At 47.3% G+C, this 16,731-nt stretch overlaps 1 protein-coding gene across 1 annotated transcript in view; it reads right to left on the reverse strand.

Annotated features, from left to right (window-relative positions):
• Positions 1–454: 454 nt before the first annotated feature.
• SEZ6L (seizure related 6 homolog like) overlaps positions 455–16,731 on the reverse strand; it is a 181,633-nt gene continuing 165,356 nt past the window's right edge. Inside the window, exons 14-17 of the mRNA XM_030218263.1 lie at positions 8,919–8,951; positions 5,511–5,622; positions 4,765–4,867; positions 455–532 (exon numbers count right to left, since the gene is read on the reverse strand). Of these exons, the coding sequence (XP_030074123.1) occupies positions 503–532; positions 4,765–4,867; positions 5,511–5,622; positions 8,919–8,951 (278 nt within the window). The 3' untranslated portion in view covers positions 455–502. The remainder of the gene's footprint in view (positions 533–4,764; positions 4,868–5,510; positions 5,623–8,918; positions 8,952–16,731) is intronic.

The raw sequence follows: 16,731 nt of genomic DNA on the forward strand, positions 1-16,731 counted from the left end.
AAAATATTGACTTCTCTTGAGTTGATTGTTCTGAACTTAGCAAGACCAGTCTGCAGGATTCCATTGGAAGTCAGTCATTGGCCATGATGATTACAGACTCTGACTGGGCAAAATTCCACTTTAGTAACACTAATGTACAGTAAGCATATTTTGTACAAGCTTATGCTCTAATCCATGTGGGCATTTTGAAGGATTTGAGTTGATGTGTTGCTTCTCTTGCACTTCATTTCTTGCTCACCGGTGTCTTCTGGATCCAGGTTGCTCCAAGTCTTTGCCCTACAGCCCTGACATGGTTACCACACCTATCTGAAATGTTATAATAAATGTACCAAATACAGTGAAAGAAAGGTAAATCTTCAACAGAGAGCCAAAAGGAAAGATAACAGAAAGTTTAAGGATTTAATTTAACTCCACATTGTCTCTGGATTCGTTTCTGAGAGTGTCCCCGTATGTTCCGAACCCATATCTTGGGGCACCCGGCACCCGGAGCCTTTGGCTGATTTTATATTGAGACTTCATATTCTCTTGTCTCCTGTAATAAGAAGGGGAGAAAAATATTATGAACAATCTTTGTGCTGCTGAGTCTTCACCTCGTCTTCTTCCTCCCCCTCCCCCACTTCTTTCTTATGAACTTATTCACAGGCTTTTGGAAGAGGGGTACATGGAGCACAATGAGTACCAAGGGATCAGAGGGCTATTTCCTTGTAAAGCCCTTCAGGGAATGGGAAAGCTGTGTAAAATTTACCTAAGGAAGAATCATACTTCCCCACCCCCCACCACCAAAAAAAAAAAGGTTTTCTGGTTGCTTCACGGAGACCTCATTTCGTTTATATAATAGCAAAGATGAGGCCAGGTAAAAGAAGACTTTTAAGTGAAGGTTGTCCGGGGAGATCAAAAACATCTAGGTTTTAGGCTGTTTGCAATGAATATTCAAAATTTCCTGGGCAACCAGATTTGCAGGAAAGTTCTGGAAAATTTCACATTTGCACCTGAAAGCCCTTGGATATTATGGATTAAAGGTCAACAAGGATTTTTGGTAGAGTAGCAAAGAACTTATAATTTCCTCCATTGAGTGCTACAGGCATTGTTAATTCTAAGCTGGGGTTCTTGCCTGCCTGCCCTGAAGAATTCGCTGGACAACCTGGGTGGCTGGTGGGGGGCAGGGGGAGAGGAGGGTCACTGGACATGGCTTGCTGGAGGGGGGCAGGGGAGAGAGGAGAGTCGCTGGACATGGGTGGCTGGAGGGGGGCAGGGGAGAGAGGAGGGTCGCTGTATAGCGCTGCGTACGTTTAGTATTGCGCTTTACAAATGATAAGTAGTAGTAGGTGTTGCGGTTATGATCAGCTGACATCGGGAGAGACCTGTGACGTGCCGCGCATGCGCAGAACAGCTGCTCTCTACTGCGCATTTGCGGGTGAGTTGGTCACCTCTCATTTATATAGTTAGATGGCAATACTGCGTAACTTTAGGCTCATCCACTTATGTCATATCAATGGCTCATGTCAGGGGTGGACTGACCATTCAGATAACCAAGCAGTGCCCGAAGGGCCAGAGGCTCTATGGGGCCCAGAGAGGCTCTGCCCCGGTTGCCCGCTGCCACACATTACAGCCCTTCCATGGCCCTACCTTGAAGGGCCCTGGTGGTCTAGTGGCCTCTGCGGGGGCAGGAAAGAATCCCATTCTTTCCTGCCTGCTGCAGATACTCTGCCTGGTGTCGCCGCCACCATGTTTTCAAAATGGCTGCCGAGAGTTTCTGAGACCCACAAGACTACCATGGTAAGTCTCGGCAGCCATTTTGAAAACATGGAAGCCAGGCACAGTAGTGATAGCGGGCAAGAAAGAGTGGGATTCTCTTTTGCCCCCGAAGAATCTACTAGACTACCAGGGCCCTTCAAGGCAGGATCAGGGAGAGCTCACTTTGTCTCAGAAGTCTGTAGTACGTGGGAGTGGGGCAGCAACTGCAGCGGTGGGGGCGGGGCTGTAGTATGTGGGAGGGGGCAGCGGTGGGGCAGTGGCTGGGGAGGCCCAATGACCTTTACTGCCTGAGGCCTCAAGCACTGTCAGTCCACCCCTGGCTGGTGTGAATACTTGCTCCTAAATGCTGACAGTTACACATGTAACTGACAGTACTGTATAAGGCTGGTCTCTAATTGTTAGGTATGCCCATGACCCACTCATGCTCCTCCCACATCCACACCACCTTGCGGGTTAAGCAGGAAGTTATAGAATACGCCTACCGTTATTTCCTGTTTAGCTGTGTAACTACTATTTTGGCTCAGAAACTTAATTGAAACCTAATATGATGCTCTGTACAGAATTAGGGAATAATGGCTGCTGGTTTCTTCTTTTTTTTTTTTTTTAATTTTAGCTTTTAGCAGTGTTTGAAGCAAACAGTTGGTTATGTTGAAGTGTTCTAGGAGTTACTTAATAAATACGAATCTCTGAATCTTTTCATTCAAACTGGGGCAAACAGGTATTGTATTTCACTTTGCAGAATCCTATTTTGTGGGCTTGGACAGCATTTAATGACTCATATAGAAACTAGTAAAAAAGGCCTGTTTCTGACACAAATGAAACGGGCGCTAGCAAGGTTTTCCTCGGAGTGTATGTGAGAGAGAGTGTGTGTGAGAGATGGAGTGTGTGTGTCAGAGAGAGAATGAGAGAGAGAGAGAGAGAGAGAGAGAGACAGAGTGTATGTGTGTTTCTGTGAGAGAGAGAGTGTGTGACAAACAGAGTGTTTGTGTATGTGAGAGTGTGTGTGAGACAGAGAGATAGAGTGTGATAGACAGAGAGTGTGTCAGAGAGTGTGTATGTGAGAGACAGAGAGTGTGTGCCCCCACCCCCCTCTCAGGACCTCCCTTCCACCCCCACCTCTCTGGTCTCAATACCCCCTCCACCCCCACCTCTCTGGTATCAGGATCCCCTCCCCCGCTAACAGGTCCCAAGACCCCCCTGCAGCCACCCATGTCCAGCATCCCTCCTCTCCCCTTGCCCGCCCTCCAGCCACCCATGTCCAGCGACCCTCCTCTCTCCCCCTGCCCTCCTGCAGCCACCCATGTCCAGCGACTCTCCTCTCCCCTGCAGCCACCCATATCCAGCAACCCTCCTCTCTCCCCGGCCCTGCCTCCAGCCACCCATGTCCAGCGACCCTCCTCTCCCCCTGCCCCCCCTGCAGCCACCCATGTCCAGCGACCCCCTGCCCTGGTCTTGCCTGGCCGCTGCTGGCACTGACCCTCCCCCGCTGCCGGATCGGTCTTCAAAATGGCCGCCGAGACTTCCAGTGGCGGACTCGCGAGACTTCTGCTGAAGTCTTGGAGGCCGCCCTTGTAAGTCTTGGCGGCCATTTTGAACAGCGATCCGGCAGCGGGGAAGGGCCAGCGCCAGCAGCGGACAGGCAAGGCCAGGGCAGGGGGAGAGGAGGGTCGCTGGACATGGGTGGCTGCAGGGGGGGCAGGGGGAGAGGAGGGACGTTGGACATGGGTGGGTGGGTAGAGGGGGCAGGGGAGAGAGGAGGGTTGCTGGACATGGGTGGCTGCAGGGGGGGCAGGGGGAGAGGAGGGTCACTGGACATGGGTGGCTGCAGGGGGGGCAGGGGGAGAGGAGGGTCGCTGGACATGGGTGGCTGCAGGGGGGGCATGGGGAGAGGAGGGTTGCTGGACATGGGTGGCTGCAGGGGGGCAGGGGAGAGAGGAGGGTCACTGGACATGGATCAGCCGTGAGGCATGCTTTTTTTTTTCTTTTTTCGCAGTTTCTGAAGTTGACAGCATAATGGCTACGGTGACGTCAGCGAGAGCTACGGAGCCTAGCAGACCAACTCCAAAGCAGCCATGGTCTCAGCCAGCATGATGAATAGAACATTGGAGGTGAGAATTATTATATAGGATGATATGAATAGAGACAGAATCAAGTTCAGCTGAGAATGGATCAGATTTATTGTCTGAAGCAGTAAGTATTCTGTCTTGCCTTGACTCTGATTATCCTATGCTACTGCCTGAAAGTCTTAAACCCCATGTCAGCTAATCAAATATCTTCCAGCTGATGTCATCAGTGTATAAAAAAAAATAATGTGTATTGGGGTATAATATTTCACATTGCAACAACATTCCCATATAAACCAGACTTCAACACTTAGATTCATACATGTCCATAAAATTACAAATGTCTAGTGAACTAAACAGTGACCCTACATTTTCCTTCTTTCTTACTCTTAGAATGCCCCTTCCCCCCTTCTAGTCCTGTTATGGTATAAGCCAATCATCAGAATTAAATGTGTAGCATGATGTTGTGTTGGATCAGATACACCAATATATTTGTGCAGCTTTTAAAAATACACTGCAGCAGAACTGGCTTTCATTCCAAAAGCCCTCTTCCCTCTCCCTTTGGGGAATATTTAAAAGACAAAGGTACTGCTGCAGTTGCAACCTCCCTAACCCTCTCCACCCTTATCCCTTTCCCTCTTCCCCTATTCACCCCTTTCCCCTCCCCCTCCAGTTTTTTTTATGTTGGGAATCAAAGCTGGTTAAATGGGTGACCCTTGTGGTTACATTTTGATGTGTCACCAGTTCAAATTACCTTGATCCCTTCTGGTCCTCAATTTGCATCAGATTCCTCCTCCCTATTCTTAACCTTTCCTGGCCTTGCCCTGTGGTCTCTCTAGCCTGGTTTAGGTATGATGCAGCCCTTACGCAGTCTGGTTTCTTCATCCCTACTAGTGGCATACTTCAGTGACGAGAGTGAAGATGGAGAGTTTAGCTGGACACTTACCCCTGTCTCGTATATTGGATTGTCAAATTCTGTTTCTACAGTAATCTGGCTGTAGGGGTGAGAATACATAAGGGGCAGTCGTAAACTGGAATAATACCTACATCTGGAGAGAGAGAGAGAGAGAGAGAGACAGAGACAAGAAATAAATTAATAAGGCATTAGATATGGGAAAGGGAATCAAATCCTAAATGTATGCAATGCCATAACCTTTTGTGTATTTTTATTACAAACACCCCTCTGTCCTCTTCCCATATAATCCATCAGAAAATTAATTCCAGGGCTCAGGAGGTAGAATGACACCAGGCATTTATGGCTCATTAATTTCAAGGATAGACATCAGTAGTAATAAAGACAAGTATGGGGCACCTATCGCAACCTTGCATCAGTTGCTCTGTGCTGACTTTGAGACTGGTGAATCTACTATTAACAAGAGTTACATATACATAGTAACATAGTAGATGACGGCAGAAAAAGACCCGCATGGTCCATTCAGTCTGCCCAAGACAAACTCATGTGTATACCTTACCTTGATTTGCACCTGTCTCTCCCAGGGCCCAGACTGTACAAGTCTGCCCAGCAGTTTTTCCCGCCTCCCAACCACCTGTCCTGCCTCCCATCACCGGCTCTGGCACAGACCATACAAGTCTGCCCTCCCCTATTCTTGCCTCCGAACCACCAACCCCTCTTCCCACCACCTGCTCCGCCAAGTTCAGGAGGACAATAATGAATGAAGCATGATGCTGTACCTTGTGATGTAAATGTAAGCTCCCCCAAGCAGCAAAGAGATGATAAGAACTGGAATGAATATCACCAATGCCATGTTCCCGCTTTCGAGGTTTGTCTCTGCTGCAGCTTCTGCTACTGGAAAAAAGATTGATAATCCTAGTAGTGATCTCATCAGCGAAACATGCTCATCTTCAAATTATTACCTACGTTGGGATCTATTGTCAGAAAGGTTTTGCAAGAGGCACACAATGGGAAATCACTCTTGAAAGTGAAGGTCTAAGGTTTCCCCCACAGATTCTATATAGGTTGACCAAATTTGGGCACCCAGGGCAGATGCACGAGCAAATTTATTTATTTATTTATTTATTTGCAGCATTTGTATCCCACATTTTCCCACACACAAGCAGGCTCAATGTGGCTTTCAAGTCAATAAGAAATAGGGTCAGGTAAGGGAGGGGTACATGTGTAAAATAAGGTACAAAATAAGAAGGAATAAAATGGTCCTTTGAGGCAATATAATGTAGAGTCTATTGAGTAGCATCAGTAGGGTAGGCCCTACAAAACAGATAGGTCTTTAAAGAGCGCCTAAAGTCTCGATGATCATGCAGCGTTTTCACACAGTTCGGTAACGCATTCCACATCTGCATTCCTAAGTAGGAGAAATTAGATGCGTAGGTGTTTTTGTATTTAAGACCAATGCAACTGGGATAATGAAGATTCATATAATTATGAGATGATCTGTTTCTGTTCCTCGCTGGAAGATCAAATAAATCAATCATATAATCCGGGGCTTCACCATAGATTATTTTGTGGACCAGAGTACAAAGCTTGAAGGTAATACGGTCCATAATTGGGAGCCAGTGAAGTATCCGATGAAGAGATGTAACGCTATCATATCTCGTTTTCTTGAATATCAATCTGGCAGCAGTGTTCTGGGCTGTCTGGAGCATTTAATTAATGAGGCATTTACAATAAATCATTGGAGTTAACTGGCAACAAATTGCATTTGTGCACGCATCTGCCCTAGTTGCCAGGGGTGGACTAACCATTTGGGCAACCGGGCAGTGCCCGAGGGCCCAGAGGCTCTAGGGGGCCCAGAGGTTCTGCTTGGTTGCCCACCACCACCGCACATTACAGCCCTCCCCGGTCCTACCTTGAAGGGCCCTGGTGGTCTAGTGGCCTCTGGGAGCAGGAAAAAATCCCCCTCTTTTTTGCCCCTGCCACTACTCTGCACCAGTTCCACTGTGTTTTAAAAATGGCTGCTGAGACTCCCTGCGGCAGTCTGGTGAGCCGGATGAGACTCGCAAGACTATCACGCTAAGCCTCGGCAGCTATTTTTAAAACACAGCAGCGCCGGGTCGCGATAGCGGTCAGGAAAGAGTGGGGTTCTTTCCTGCCCCCCAAGAAGCCGGTAGACCACCAGCGCCCACTTGCTCAAGGTGTGTGGGAGGGGGGTGGTAACTGAGGTTGGTGGTGGGGGCTGTAGTGTGCGGGAAAGGGCTGGTGCAGCGGTGGGGTGGTCTTATTGAGTAAAGTGGATTATTTCTGATCTGAAGAAGAATGGCTACCTTCGAAAGCTAATCAAAAGATGTATTAAGTTAGTCCCATAAAAAAGGTATCATCTTATTTTCTTTTCTTTGTTTTGATGTATTTCTATTTATTACCTATAGTCTTATTCAAACTCTGATTTTTTTTCACATTTATGATTTATGTTTTATATTGACTTTGATATATTATATATAATTTACATGTCTAAGTGGTTATCAACAAATTAAAGGTTAATAGATCAGATTCTTTTTTTTTTATTTTTATTTTTTAAATTTATCTTTATTAAGCTTTTTAACAAACATAATTTCACATTTATGAATGATAATACACAATTTGGAAATAAATTATATAGACAAGCAAATATTTTTTAAGTTTCAAATAGTTATCGACCACAAGAATAAGAAATCAATCCAAGATGTAAGATTAATAATATAATCTAAAGGAAATAAACATACATTGTAAATTATAATAATGAAGCGTCACGTCCCGAGTGATTCACTCCAAGGCTGTTAAACAGTGTACATACGGGATTAAACCACTACATTAACCTCTTCCCTACTGATTAGAAATTCCTCTAGCTGTTTGGGGTCAAAAAATTGAAACTGTTTAGATTGAAACACTATTCTACATACACAAGGAAATTTCAACAGGAAGGTAGCTCCTATTGCCACAGTTCTTGTGCGTAAAGCCAAAAAGGCTTTACGCCTCTTCTGAGTCTCTCTTGATAAGTCTGGGTATATTCTTATTTTTGACCCCCAAAAAACTGAATCCAAATGTCTTAAAGAAAGTCTCAGTACTGCATCCCGATCCATCTCCAAGGCAAATGAGACTAATAATGTTGCTCTTTTCGTTATAACGAATAGATCAGATTCTATATATAGCGCCGTAAAAATCAGTGCTGGAAAAAATACACCTAGGTGTATTCTCTAAACTACGCCTAAAGTTAGGTGCGTTTTATGGACTATGCCTAGTGCCCATCCACGTGACTAAATTTAGTCGTAGGTATTTATGCTATGTAAACCTTGGTGTAAATGCCGCCGACTAAGTTAGGCGGGGAATGGGTGTATTCTATATCACATTTTAGAAACACCCACAATCTGCCCATTCCACGCCCATGGCCACACCCCCTTTTTGGTTCTGTGACTTAGAATTTACGCGCAGAACTTTACAGAATACGCTTAGCAAGTTCTGCGCATAAATTCTAATTAATTCCAATTAATGTCAATAATTGCCAGTGAAGTGGCAATTATTGGCCCAGACTGGCTTGTTAAGATAAGAAGTGCATGCAAATCAACATATGACCTGATTTGCATGTGGAACTCCGGTCACACTATATAGAATCTAGGGGAATATGAACAATATAGCATTAAAAAAAAATACAAATTAAATAAACAAAGACAGAGATCAAAATATCGCTGGGGTTTACTACATCGTTAGTGGGCTGGCTGTGCATTAGTGCCGGCACAGTCCTTTCACTCTGAATGGGCTGTCTCGGCAATGCTGCGTGGAAGACGCAAGTGCGGCTTAGTAAACAGACCTCTATCAGGCTCCTTTTCAAAAGAGAAGGACGTCCATCTTTCAACATAAATTGGAAGATGGACATCCTTCTCCCAGAGACGTCCAAATCGGTATAATCGGAACCCGATTTTGGACGTCTCCAACTGCAGTCCGTCGCAAGGACATCCAAAGTTCAAGGGGGCGTGGCGGAGGTGTGGCGAAGGCGAGACTTAGTCAATTGTTAGAAGGGAAAAGAATTATTTTTAATTTTCTATCAAACAGTAATTGATTGCTTTCAGTCCTCAGCCTAGAAGGAAACTTCTTCCATTAGTCGGGACTCACAATATTGCTTTTGGATTCTATCAAAAACAGTAATCACTTACCTTCCAAAGCATGCTCAAAACTATCATGATTAGCTACAAGAGAAATCAGAAAAACATTAATAGGGTTTGTAAAGAATATCCTGTTCTCACAAAATTAAAGACAATATAGGCAGCCACTGCTCTTTGGGTATCTATGGTTTATGCATGAAATGTACTTTGTTATGCATTCTCCACTTCCCCTCCCCCTTTCCTTCCCTTTGATTTCTTACCAATTTTGTACAATTGTTCTTTGTTTCATAGTTGTTATTTCTTGATTTACCTTTGTATTGAAAACCAATAAAAATACTAAGACATAAAATAATTTCTAACTTACATTAGCAAAAAAACAGCAAGGCAGTTGATCTGCCAAATCCACTCTCTAATATAATAATTCGCACCTCCAACGAGCCCAGGGAAAGAAACGTGATGTCAGAAGGAGAAGGGACCAACCACAGGCCTCGCACTCGCTCTCAGTGCCCCGCCCTCGGAGGGAAGGGAAGGCTGCATATAATATTCACCCACTGGAAGTTCGTTCCCTCCCTCCGAGTTCCAGGGTCGTCGTCTGTCCCCCCCCTCCCTCCCAGTTCCAGGGTCCTCCCTCCCTTCCTCCCAATTCCAGGGTCCCCCCTCCCTCCCAGTTCCAGGGTCGTCGTCCCTCCCTCCCTCCCTTCCAGTTACAGGCCCCCTCCCTCTGAATTTTAAAAGTCATCCTGACTTACCTCGCGCGGTAAAAAGCGTGCAGGCTCGGCACTTACTTCAGTTTTCCCTTCTCTGTCTCTCAGCTCTGGTCCCGCCCTTGCGGAAACAGGAAATGAGGGCGGGAACAGAGCTGAGAGACAGAGAAGGGAAAACTGAAGTAAGTGCCGAGCCTGCACGCTTTTTACCACTGCTGCCGGCCACCGTAACCCTGACGAGGTAAGTCAGGATGACTTTTAAAATTCGGAGGGAGGGGGCCTGGAACTGGAAGGGAGGGACGACGACCCTGGAACTTGGAGGGAGGGACGACGACCATGGAACTGGGAAGAAGGGAGGGGGGACCCTGGAACTGGGAGGGAGGACCCTGGAATTGGGAGGGAGGGGGGGGGGGACGCTGGAACTTCCCTTAAAAACATTAATGGCAGAAAGTGATTACCTTGCTAGCGCCCGTTTCATTTTAATGAGAAACGGGCTTTTTTTTACTAGTGGAAGATAAAACAATGAGGCAGACCTTGTAAAAAACACAGGGGTCTTTTTACTAAGGTGCGCTGAAAAATGGCCTGCGCTAGTGTAGGCATGTGTTTTAGGCGCGTGCAAATTCATTTTTCAGCGTGCCTGTAAAAAAGACCTTTTTAAAATTTTTGCCAAAAATGGACATGCGGCAAAATAAAAATTGGCGCGCATTCATTTTGGGTCTGAGCCCTTACTGCCACCCATTGACTTAGCGGTAAGGTCTCACGTGGTAACCGTGCGGTAATCGCCTATGCGTGTAGAATGACAATTACTGCCCGGTTTCCGCCGCACGCAGGAAAATGAAAAATTATTTTCCAGTGCGCGTAGTGGCCGTGTTTAAAAAATGAAATTACCGCCCGGGCCACGCGGTAGCTGGGTGGTAACTCCAAATTGATGCTCGTATGCACCTACGTGGCTTAGTAAAAGGGCCTTACAGTCTTTATTAGTAGATTAAAAGCGCCCAGATATTAACATAAAATGGCCATGTTTCGCCAGTATAAAAATGGCTGCTTCAGGGGCATAGCCAGGTTGGTGTGGATATTAAAACATAGAAAGCTAGATTCTGGGAACAGTCTCTTGACCCCCCCCCCCCCCCCACTGTTTTGGAGTGTTAAATCAGCTGGTGACCCACTGCCCCTGACGCAGCCAACTGGACACTGGTCTGAATATTGACTGGTTTACTTCCGGGTAATTCTACATACCTGGATATTCAGGGTTGGAGCCTGGGCAAGGCGCGACATTGAATTTCTGGGGCTAATTCAGCCCCCAGCTGTAATCGGCTTAAAAACTACAGACTGCTGCAGGCTGAATATCTATCCCTGAGATCAGGGGTCCTCAACCCAGTCCTCGGGTCACACCCAGCCAGTCAGGTTTTCAGGATAACCAAAATGACTATGCATGAGAAAAATGTGCATACAATGGAGGCAGTGCATGCAAATTTACTTCATGCATATTCATTGCGGATATCCTGAAAACCCGACTGGCTGGGTGTGTACCGAGGACTGGGTTGAGAACCCCTGTCTTAAGAGAGAAGTACCTAGTTTAGTCAAATCAAACATATAAATGGCAAGAGGCGTACTCACTCATAAATGCGCAGTAGAGACCCTCTCTGTCACGCCCCCGTGTCAATATGTGATGACGGGAGCGTGACAGAGAGGGAACCTGCGCACCTGCAAGTGAGGGAACCGCCGTCACCACCGCTCCCCCCCCCAGGGTTGCCGCTACCGCTCCCCCCCCCCACCCGGAGTCGCCGCCGCCACCCACCCTCCACCCGGCCTGGGTACCTGGCTTCACTATTCAAACCGCCGGAACGCAGCACACAGCTCATCTGAGCTGCCGTTGGCCTTCCTTACCTGCCTGTGTCCCGCCCTCGCCGACGTTACGTCACAAGAGGGCGGAACACACGCAGAGAAGAAGGAAGGCCGAAGGCAACTCAGATGAGCTGTGTGCTGCGTTCCGGCAGTTTGAATAGTGAAGCCAGGTACCCGGCCCGGGTGGAGGGGTGGCGGAGAGGACTCCGGGGGGGGGGGGGGGGGGGGCAGCGGCAACCTATCCGGGGGGGGGGCCTTTCAACCCCCCCTTCCTTTACTAGCCCATTTTTACGGGCTCAACGGCTAGTATATATATATATATATATATAAGGGGTTCTCAGTAGTTGTACCAAACACACTTGTTAATATTCGGAGGAAAAGGCCTCGAGAAACCCCCAGACACATGAAAAAGTCTTTAGGGAGCTGGACTTCCTCATCATCGGCCAGAAAAACCTCCGTATGGGGTAAAGACTCACTAAATATTTTGATGTTAAACTTTAAACTCAGCCGAAAAAAAGTTTATAATGGAAACTTCAAGGATCTGTAGTAAGACATTTTCACTTAGTTTAAGGATTTACGGTAAAAACTTTTTCCGGAACGTAGCAGCGTGTGACGTAGCAGCTGGGTTTTAAAAGAAACGCCATTTTTCCAGGGGGTTGTCTCTGTTGCTCCTGCCGGCAGAATTGAGCGTAGGTGAGTACACTTGAGGAGAAGTTTGGAAGGTATTAAGATATGAATTGAGAGTGGGTTTTTTTGTTTCTATTTTAGATCGATTGTCCGGTGATCCTGAAGCAGAAAATGTAAATTTGAAACGCTGGCCGCCGTTGATCACGGTCAATGTTAACAGAAAAACACAGAGATCTACCAAACAAAGCTAAGATTATTCATCATTTTTCTTTTGGCTGAGTTTAAAGTTTAACATCAAATATTTAGTGAGTCTTTACCCCATACGGAGGTTTTTCTGGCCGATGATGAGGAAGTCCAGCTCCCTATAGACTTTTTCATGTGTCTGGGGGTTTCTCGAGGCCTTTTCCTCCGAATATTAACAAGTGTGTTTGCTACAAGTACTGAGAACCCCTTATATATATACTAGCCATTGAGCCCGTAAAAACGGGCTGGTATAGAGGTTTTCCTCCCCCCGCGGTCACCACCGCTCCCCTCCCCCCGCGAAGTCGCCACCGCTCCCCCCCCCTCAAAGTCGTCGCCGCCGCCACCCCTCCACCTGGTCCGGGCCCTCTCTTCACTTCTGAACTTACAGATCCATTCGCCGAACGCAGCAACGCACATCAGCTGAGCTGCCCCTTCCTTCTCTGCCTGTGTGTGTCCCGCCCTCGCTGATGTTACGTCACAGGAGGGCGGGGCCACAGGCAAAGAAGGGAGGGCTCACTGCAGCTCAGCTGATGTGCGTTGCTGCGTTCGGCGAATGGATCTGTAAGTTCAGAAGGGAAGAGAGGGCCCGGGCCGGGTGGAGGGGTGGCGGCGGCGACTCCGAGTGGGGGGGGGAGCGGTAGCAACGTCGGCGGCGCAGTTTCCCTCTCTGTCCCGCCCCCCCCCTCGTCATCACGTATTGACGCAGGGGCGGGACAGAGAGGGAAGTCTCTACTGCGCATTTGCAGTGAGTACGGTCACTCGCCGTTTATATGTTTGATATTTAAGAGAGAAGAATATCTCTTATAGCAAGAATCCCAGATAATCATAGATCTAAGGACAGAAAACTGATTAGCTCAGGATTAACAGGTGAGCCTAAGTGTTCATGCAATCATATTTTTTAATGGCCGTGCATTAATGGCAACATTAGTGCGTGTTTTGATATAGACTAGAAAAATAATAAGGAAAAGAATAAAAAAAAACGCCTAGCAAAATAAATAGAAAGATTCTTTATATTCTCATCAGTAAGCAATAAAAATAATACATAGGGAGGAAAAAGCCTCAAGAAGCTCACAGCTATTAGCTGAAAGAGCAGGGCTTCATCATCATTGGCAAGAAACCTCCCTGGTGAGTTAAGTGCAAATTGTGAAATCTCAACAGATTTATCAAAAATACCAGCTTTAAACACTTAGCTGTAGAGTCTCTTTCTTCCAGCTAAACCAAAAATAAGACCGCTGTTCCGTTGAGCTGCGTCATATAAATGCTACTGTGGAGAAAATTTGGATTTTATGTGGTTACTAGTAAAAAAAAAGGCCTGTTTCTGACACAAATGAAACGGGCGCTAGCAAGGTTTTCCTCAGAGTGTGTATGTTTGAGAGAGTGTATGTGAGACTGACTGTGTGTGAGAGAGTGAATGTGCAAGTGTGTGTGTGTGTGTGTGAGAGAGAGAGAGAGAGAGTGAGTCTGGGTGCGAGTGTGTCTGTGAGAGAGTGTGTATGTGAGAATGAGAGTGTGTGCAAGTGCGTATGTGAGACACAGTGTGAGAGAGAGAGAGTGTTTCACACAGATACAGTGTGTGCGAGAGAGAGAGAGAGAGTGTGCGTGAGACACAGACTCTCTGTGAGACTGAGTGTATGAGACCAAGAGAGTGTGTGAGTGAATGTGATACAGTGTGAGACAGAGTGTGTGAGAGACAGTGAGAGAGAAAGACATTGACTGTGAGAGAGAGAGAGAGTGTGTGTGTGTGTGACAGAGATACCTCCCCCCCACTCTATGGTGTCAGGCCCCCCTCCCTCCCTCTCTCTGGTGTCAGGCCCCCCTCTCTCTCTCTGGTGTCAGGCCCTCCTCTCTCTCTCTGGTGTCAGGTCCCTCCCCTCTCTCTCTGGGGTCTGAGCGTTACTGTGCAGGACACTGAGCTCTGGCTGTGCTTCAAGGAACTGACCAATCCTATTTAATAGAATGCACCTCCAACATTCTGAAGCCGAGAAACCTCGTGTGGTTGGTCACTTCTGCTTGTGACAAACCCGAAAGTAAGTGATGTCAATTCAGGAGATGGATACAGAGAGCAGGAATACCTCAGCCATGCAGTCAGCTTCAGAATGTTGGAGGTGCGTTTTATTATATAGGATAATTTTTCTTTTTTCTTGCAGATTTTTTGCAGACACAGCTCAACGAAATGCTGGCCACCTTTGGTCACGGTCTTATTTTTGGTGTAGCTGGAAGAAAAATAGAAGAATGAACGAATGAATGTATGTCAGTGCCTGAAGCAAAGGGCAAAGTGAGGCAACCTATCCGGGATCACTAAATGGAGTTACAGGTTAATGCTTCTCTCTTGTTTCTCATAGCAGTGACGCTTAGTTTAAAACTATTATATTCTTCTTTCTACCCCCCCCCCCCCCTTTAATTGAGGACTAGTGCCAGAGAAAATGTTTGGTTACGTTTTAGGTAATCGCCAATACGATTATCAGTATTGACATTTCTTTATTTTCATGGCTTTGCTCGTTTTGTTATTTGAATAATTCCATAAATAAAAAATAAAAAAATATTAGTGACTGTCAGGGGAATTTTCGAAAGAGAAAGGCGCCCATCTTCCAACACAAATCGGGAGATGGGCGTCCTTCTCTCAGGGTCGCCCAAATCGGCATAATCGAAAGCCGATTTTGGGCGTCCTCAACTGCTTTCCATCATGGGGACGACCAAAGTTCACGGGGGCGTGTCGGCACCGTACCGAAGGCGGGACTGTGGCGTGATTAAGAGATGGGCGTCCTTGGCCGATAATGGAAAAAAGGAGGGTGTCTCTGAGGAGCATTTGGTTGACTTTACTTGGTCCATTTTTTTTCACGACCAAGCCTTGAAAAGGTGCCCGAACTGACCAGATGACCATCAGAGGGAATCAGGGATGACCTCCCATTACTCCCCCAGTGGTCACCAACCCCCTACCACCCCCCAAGAAACAATTTAAAAACATTTTTTGCCAGTCTCTATGCCAGCCTCAGATGTCATACCCAGCTCCATCACAGCAGTATGCAGGTCCCTGGAGCAGTTTTTAGTGGGTGCAGTGCACTTCAGGCAGGTAGACCCAGGCCCATCCCTCCCTACCTGTTACACTTGTGGTGGTAAATGTGAGCCCTTCAAAACCCACCACAAACCCACTGTACCCACATGTAGGTGCCCCCCTTCATCCCTAAGGGCTATGGTATTGGTGTACAGTTGTGGGGAGTGGGTTTTGGGGGGCTCAGCACATAAGGTAAGGGAGCTATGCACCTAGGAGCAATTTCTGAAGTCCACTGCAGTGCCCCCTAAGGTGCCTGGTTGGTATCCTGGCATGTGAGGGGGACCAGTGCAGTACAAATGCTGGCTCCTCCCACGACCAAATGCCTTGGATTTGGTCGTTTTTGAGATGGGCGTCCTCGGTTTCCATTATCGGCGAAGACCGGGGACGACCATCTCTAAGGACGACCTAAATGTTGAGATTTGGGTGTCCCTGATCGTATTATTGAAACGAAAGGTGGACACCCATCTTGTTTCGATAATACGGGTTGCCCCGTCCCTTTCGCGGCGCCGTCCTTAGAGATGGGCGCCCTTAGAGATGGTCATCCCCGTTCGAAAATGCCCCTCTAAGGAGCCCTTAAACAAAGCGGCGATAGGGCTACTGCATGTTTAGCACATGCCAAATCGACACTACTGCCCGGTTAGCGCACCCACCTGGTGGTAATGTCAAAGTTTGCATGCGCTGTTTCCCGCGGTAGAAAATATTTTTCTATTTTCTACCTGGTGGTGCTCCCGGCGCTAATCGACAGCATGGCCACATTGGCGCGCGCTGCATGAGTGCCACACGTGTCGTGCGTGAGTCCTTACCACTAGGTCAATGGGTGGCGGTAAGGGCTTAGGCAGTAAATAGCTGAACGCTACTTTTAATTTTAGCGCACGGACATTTACTGCCCCCATTGAAAAAAGTCTTTTTTCCCAGCCATGGTAAAAAAATGGCCCAGCACATGCCAAAAACGTGCACCCACACTACCACAGGCCACTTTTTACCACGGCTTAGTAAAAGGGTCCCTAAATGATGGAATTATGCGCATAACTTAAAGGGGGACACGCCCGTGTTCAGCCTATACTTTGCCCACATGTATGCCTTCTTGCAGTAAAGCATATTCCCACCCCTCCCACCCCCGACGATACATTTTTCCCGTGCGCCAGGGCCCTTTTTACCGCAGCAGGTAAAAAAGCCCCCCCCCCCGCACACATGAGAACTCTTACACCATGGCCATTCGACAGGGAGCCCTTACTGCCACCATTGAGGTGGCGATAAGGGCTCCCACGATAACCCTGTGGTAACCGGGGCAGTGCATGGTGATGCCCGATTAACGCCAGGTTACCGCCACGCAAGCAACTTCTGGGGGGGAGGGGGTGTTCTGTTTTTCCACGGAAATGGTGCACGCTCGGGG

Source organism: Microcaecilia unicolor, chromosome 11, assembly GCF_901765095.1.
Source record: "Microcaecilia unicolor chromosome 11, aMicUni1.1, whole genome shotgun sequence".
In the NCBI taxonomy this organism is placed as follows: Eukaryota; Metazoa; Chordata; class Amphibia; order Gymnophiona; family Siphonopidae; genus Microcaecilia; species Microcaecilia unicolor.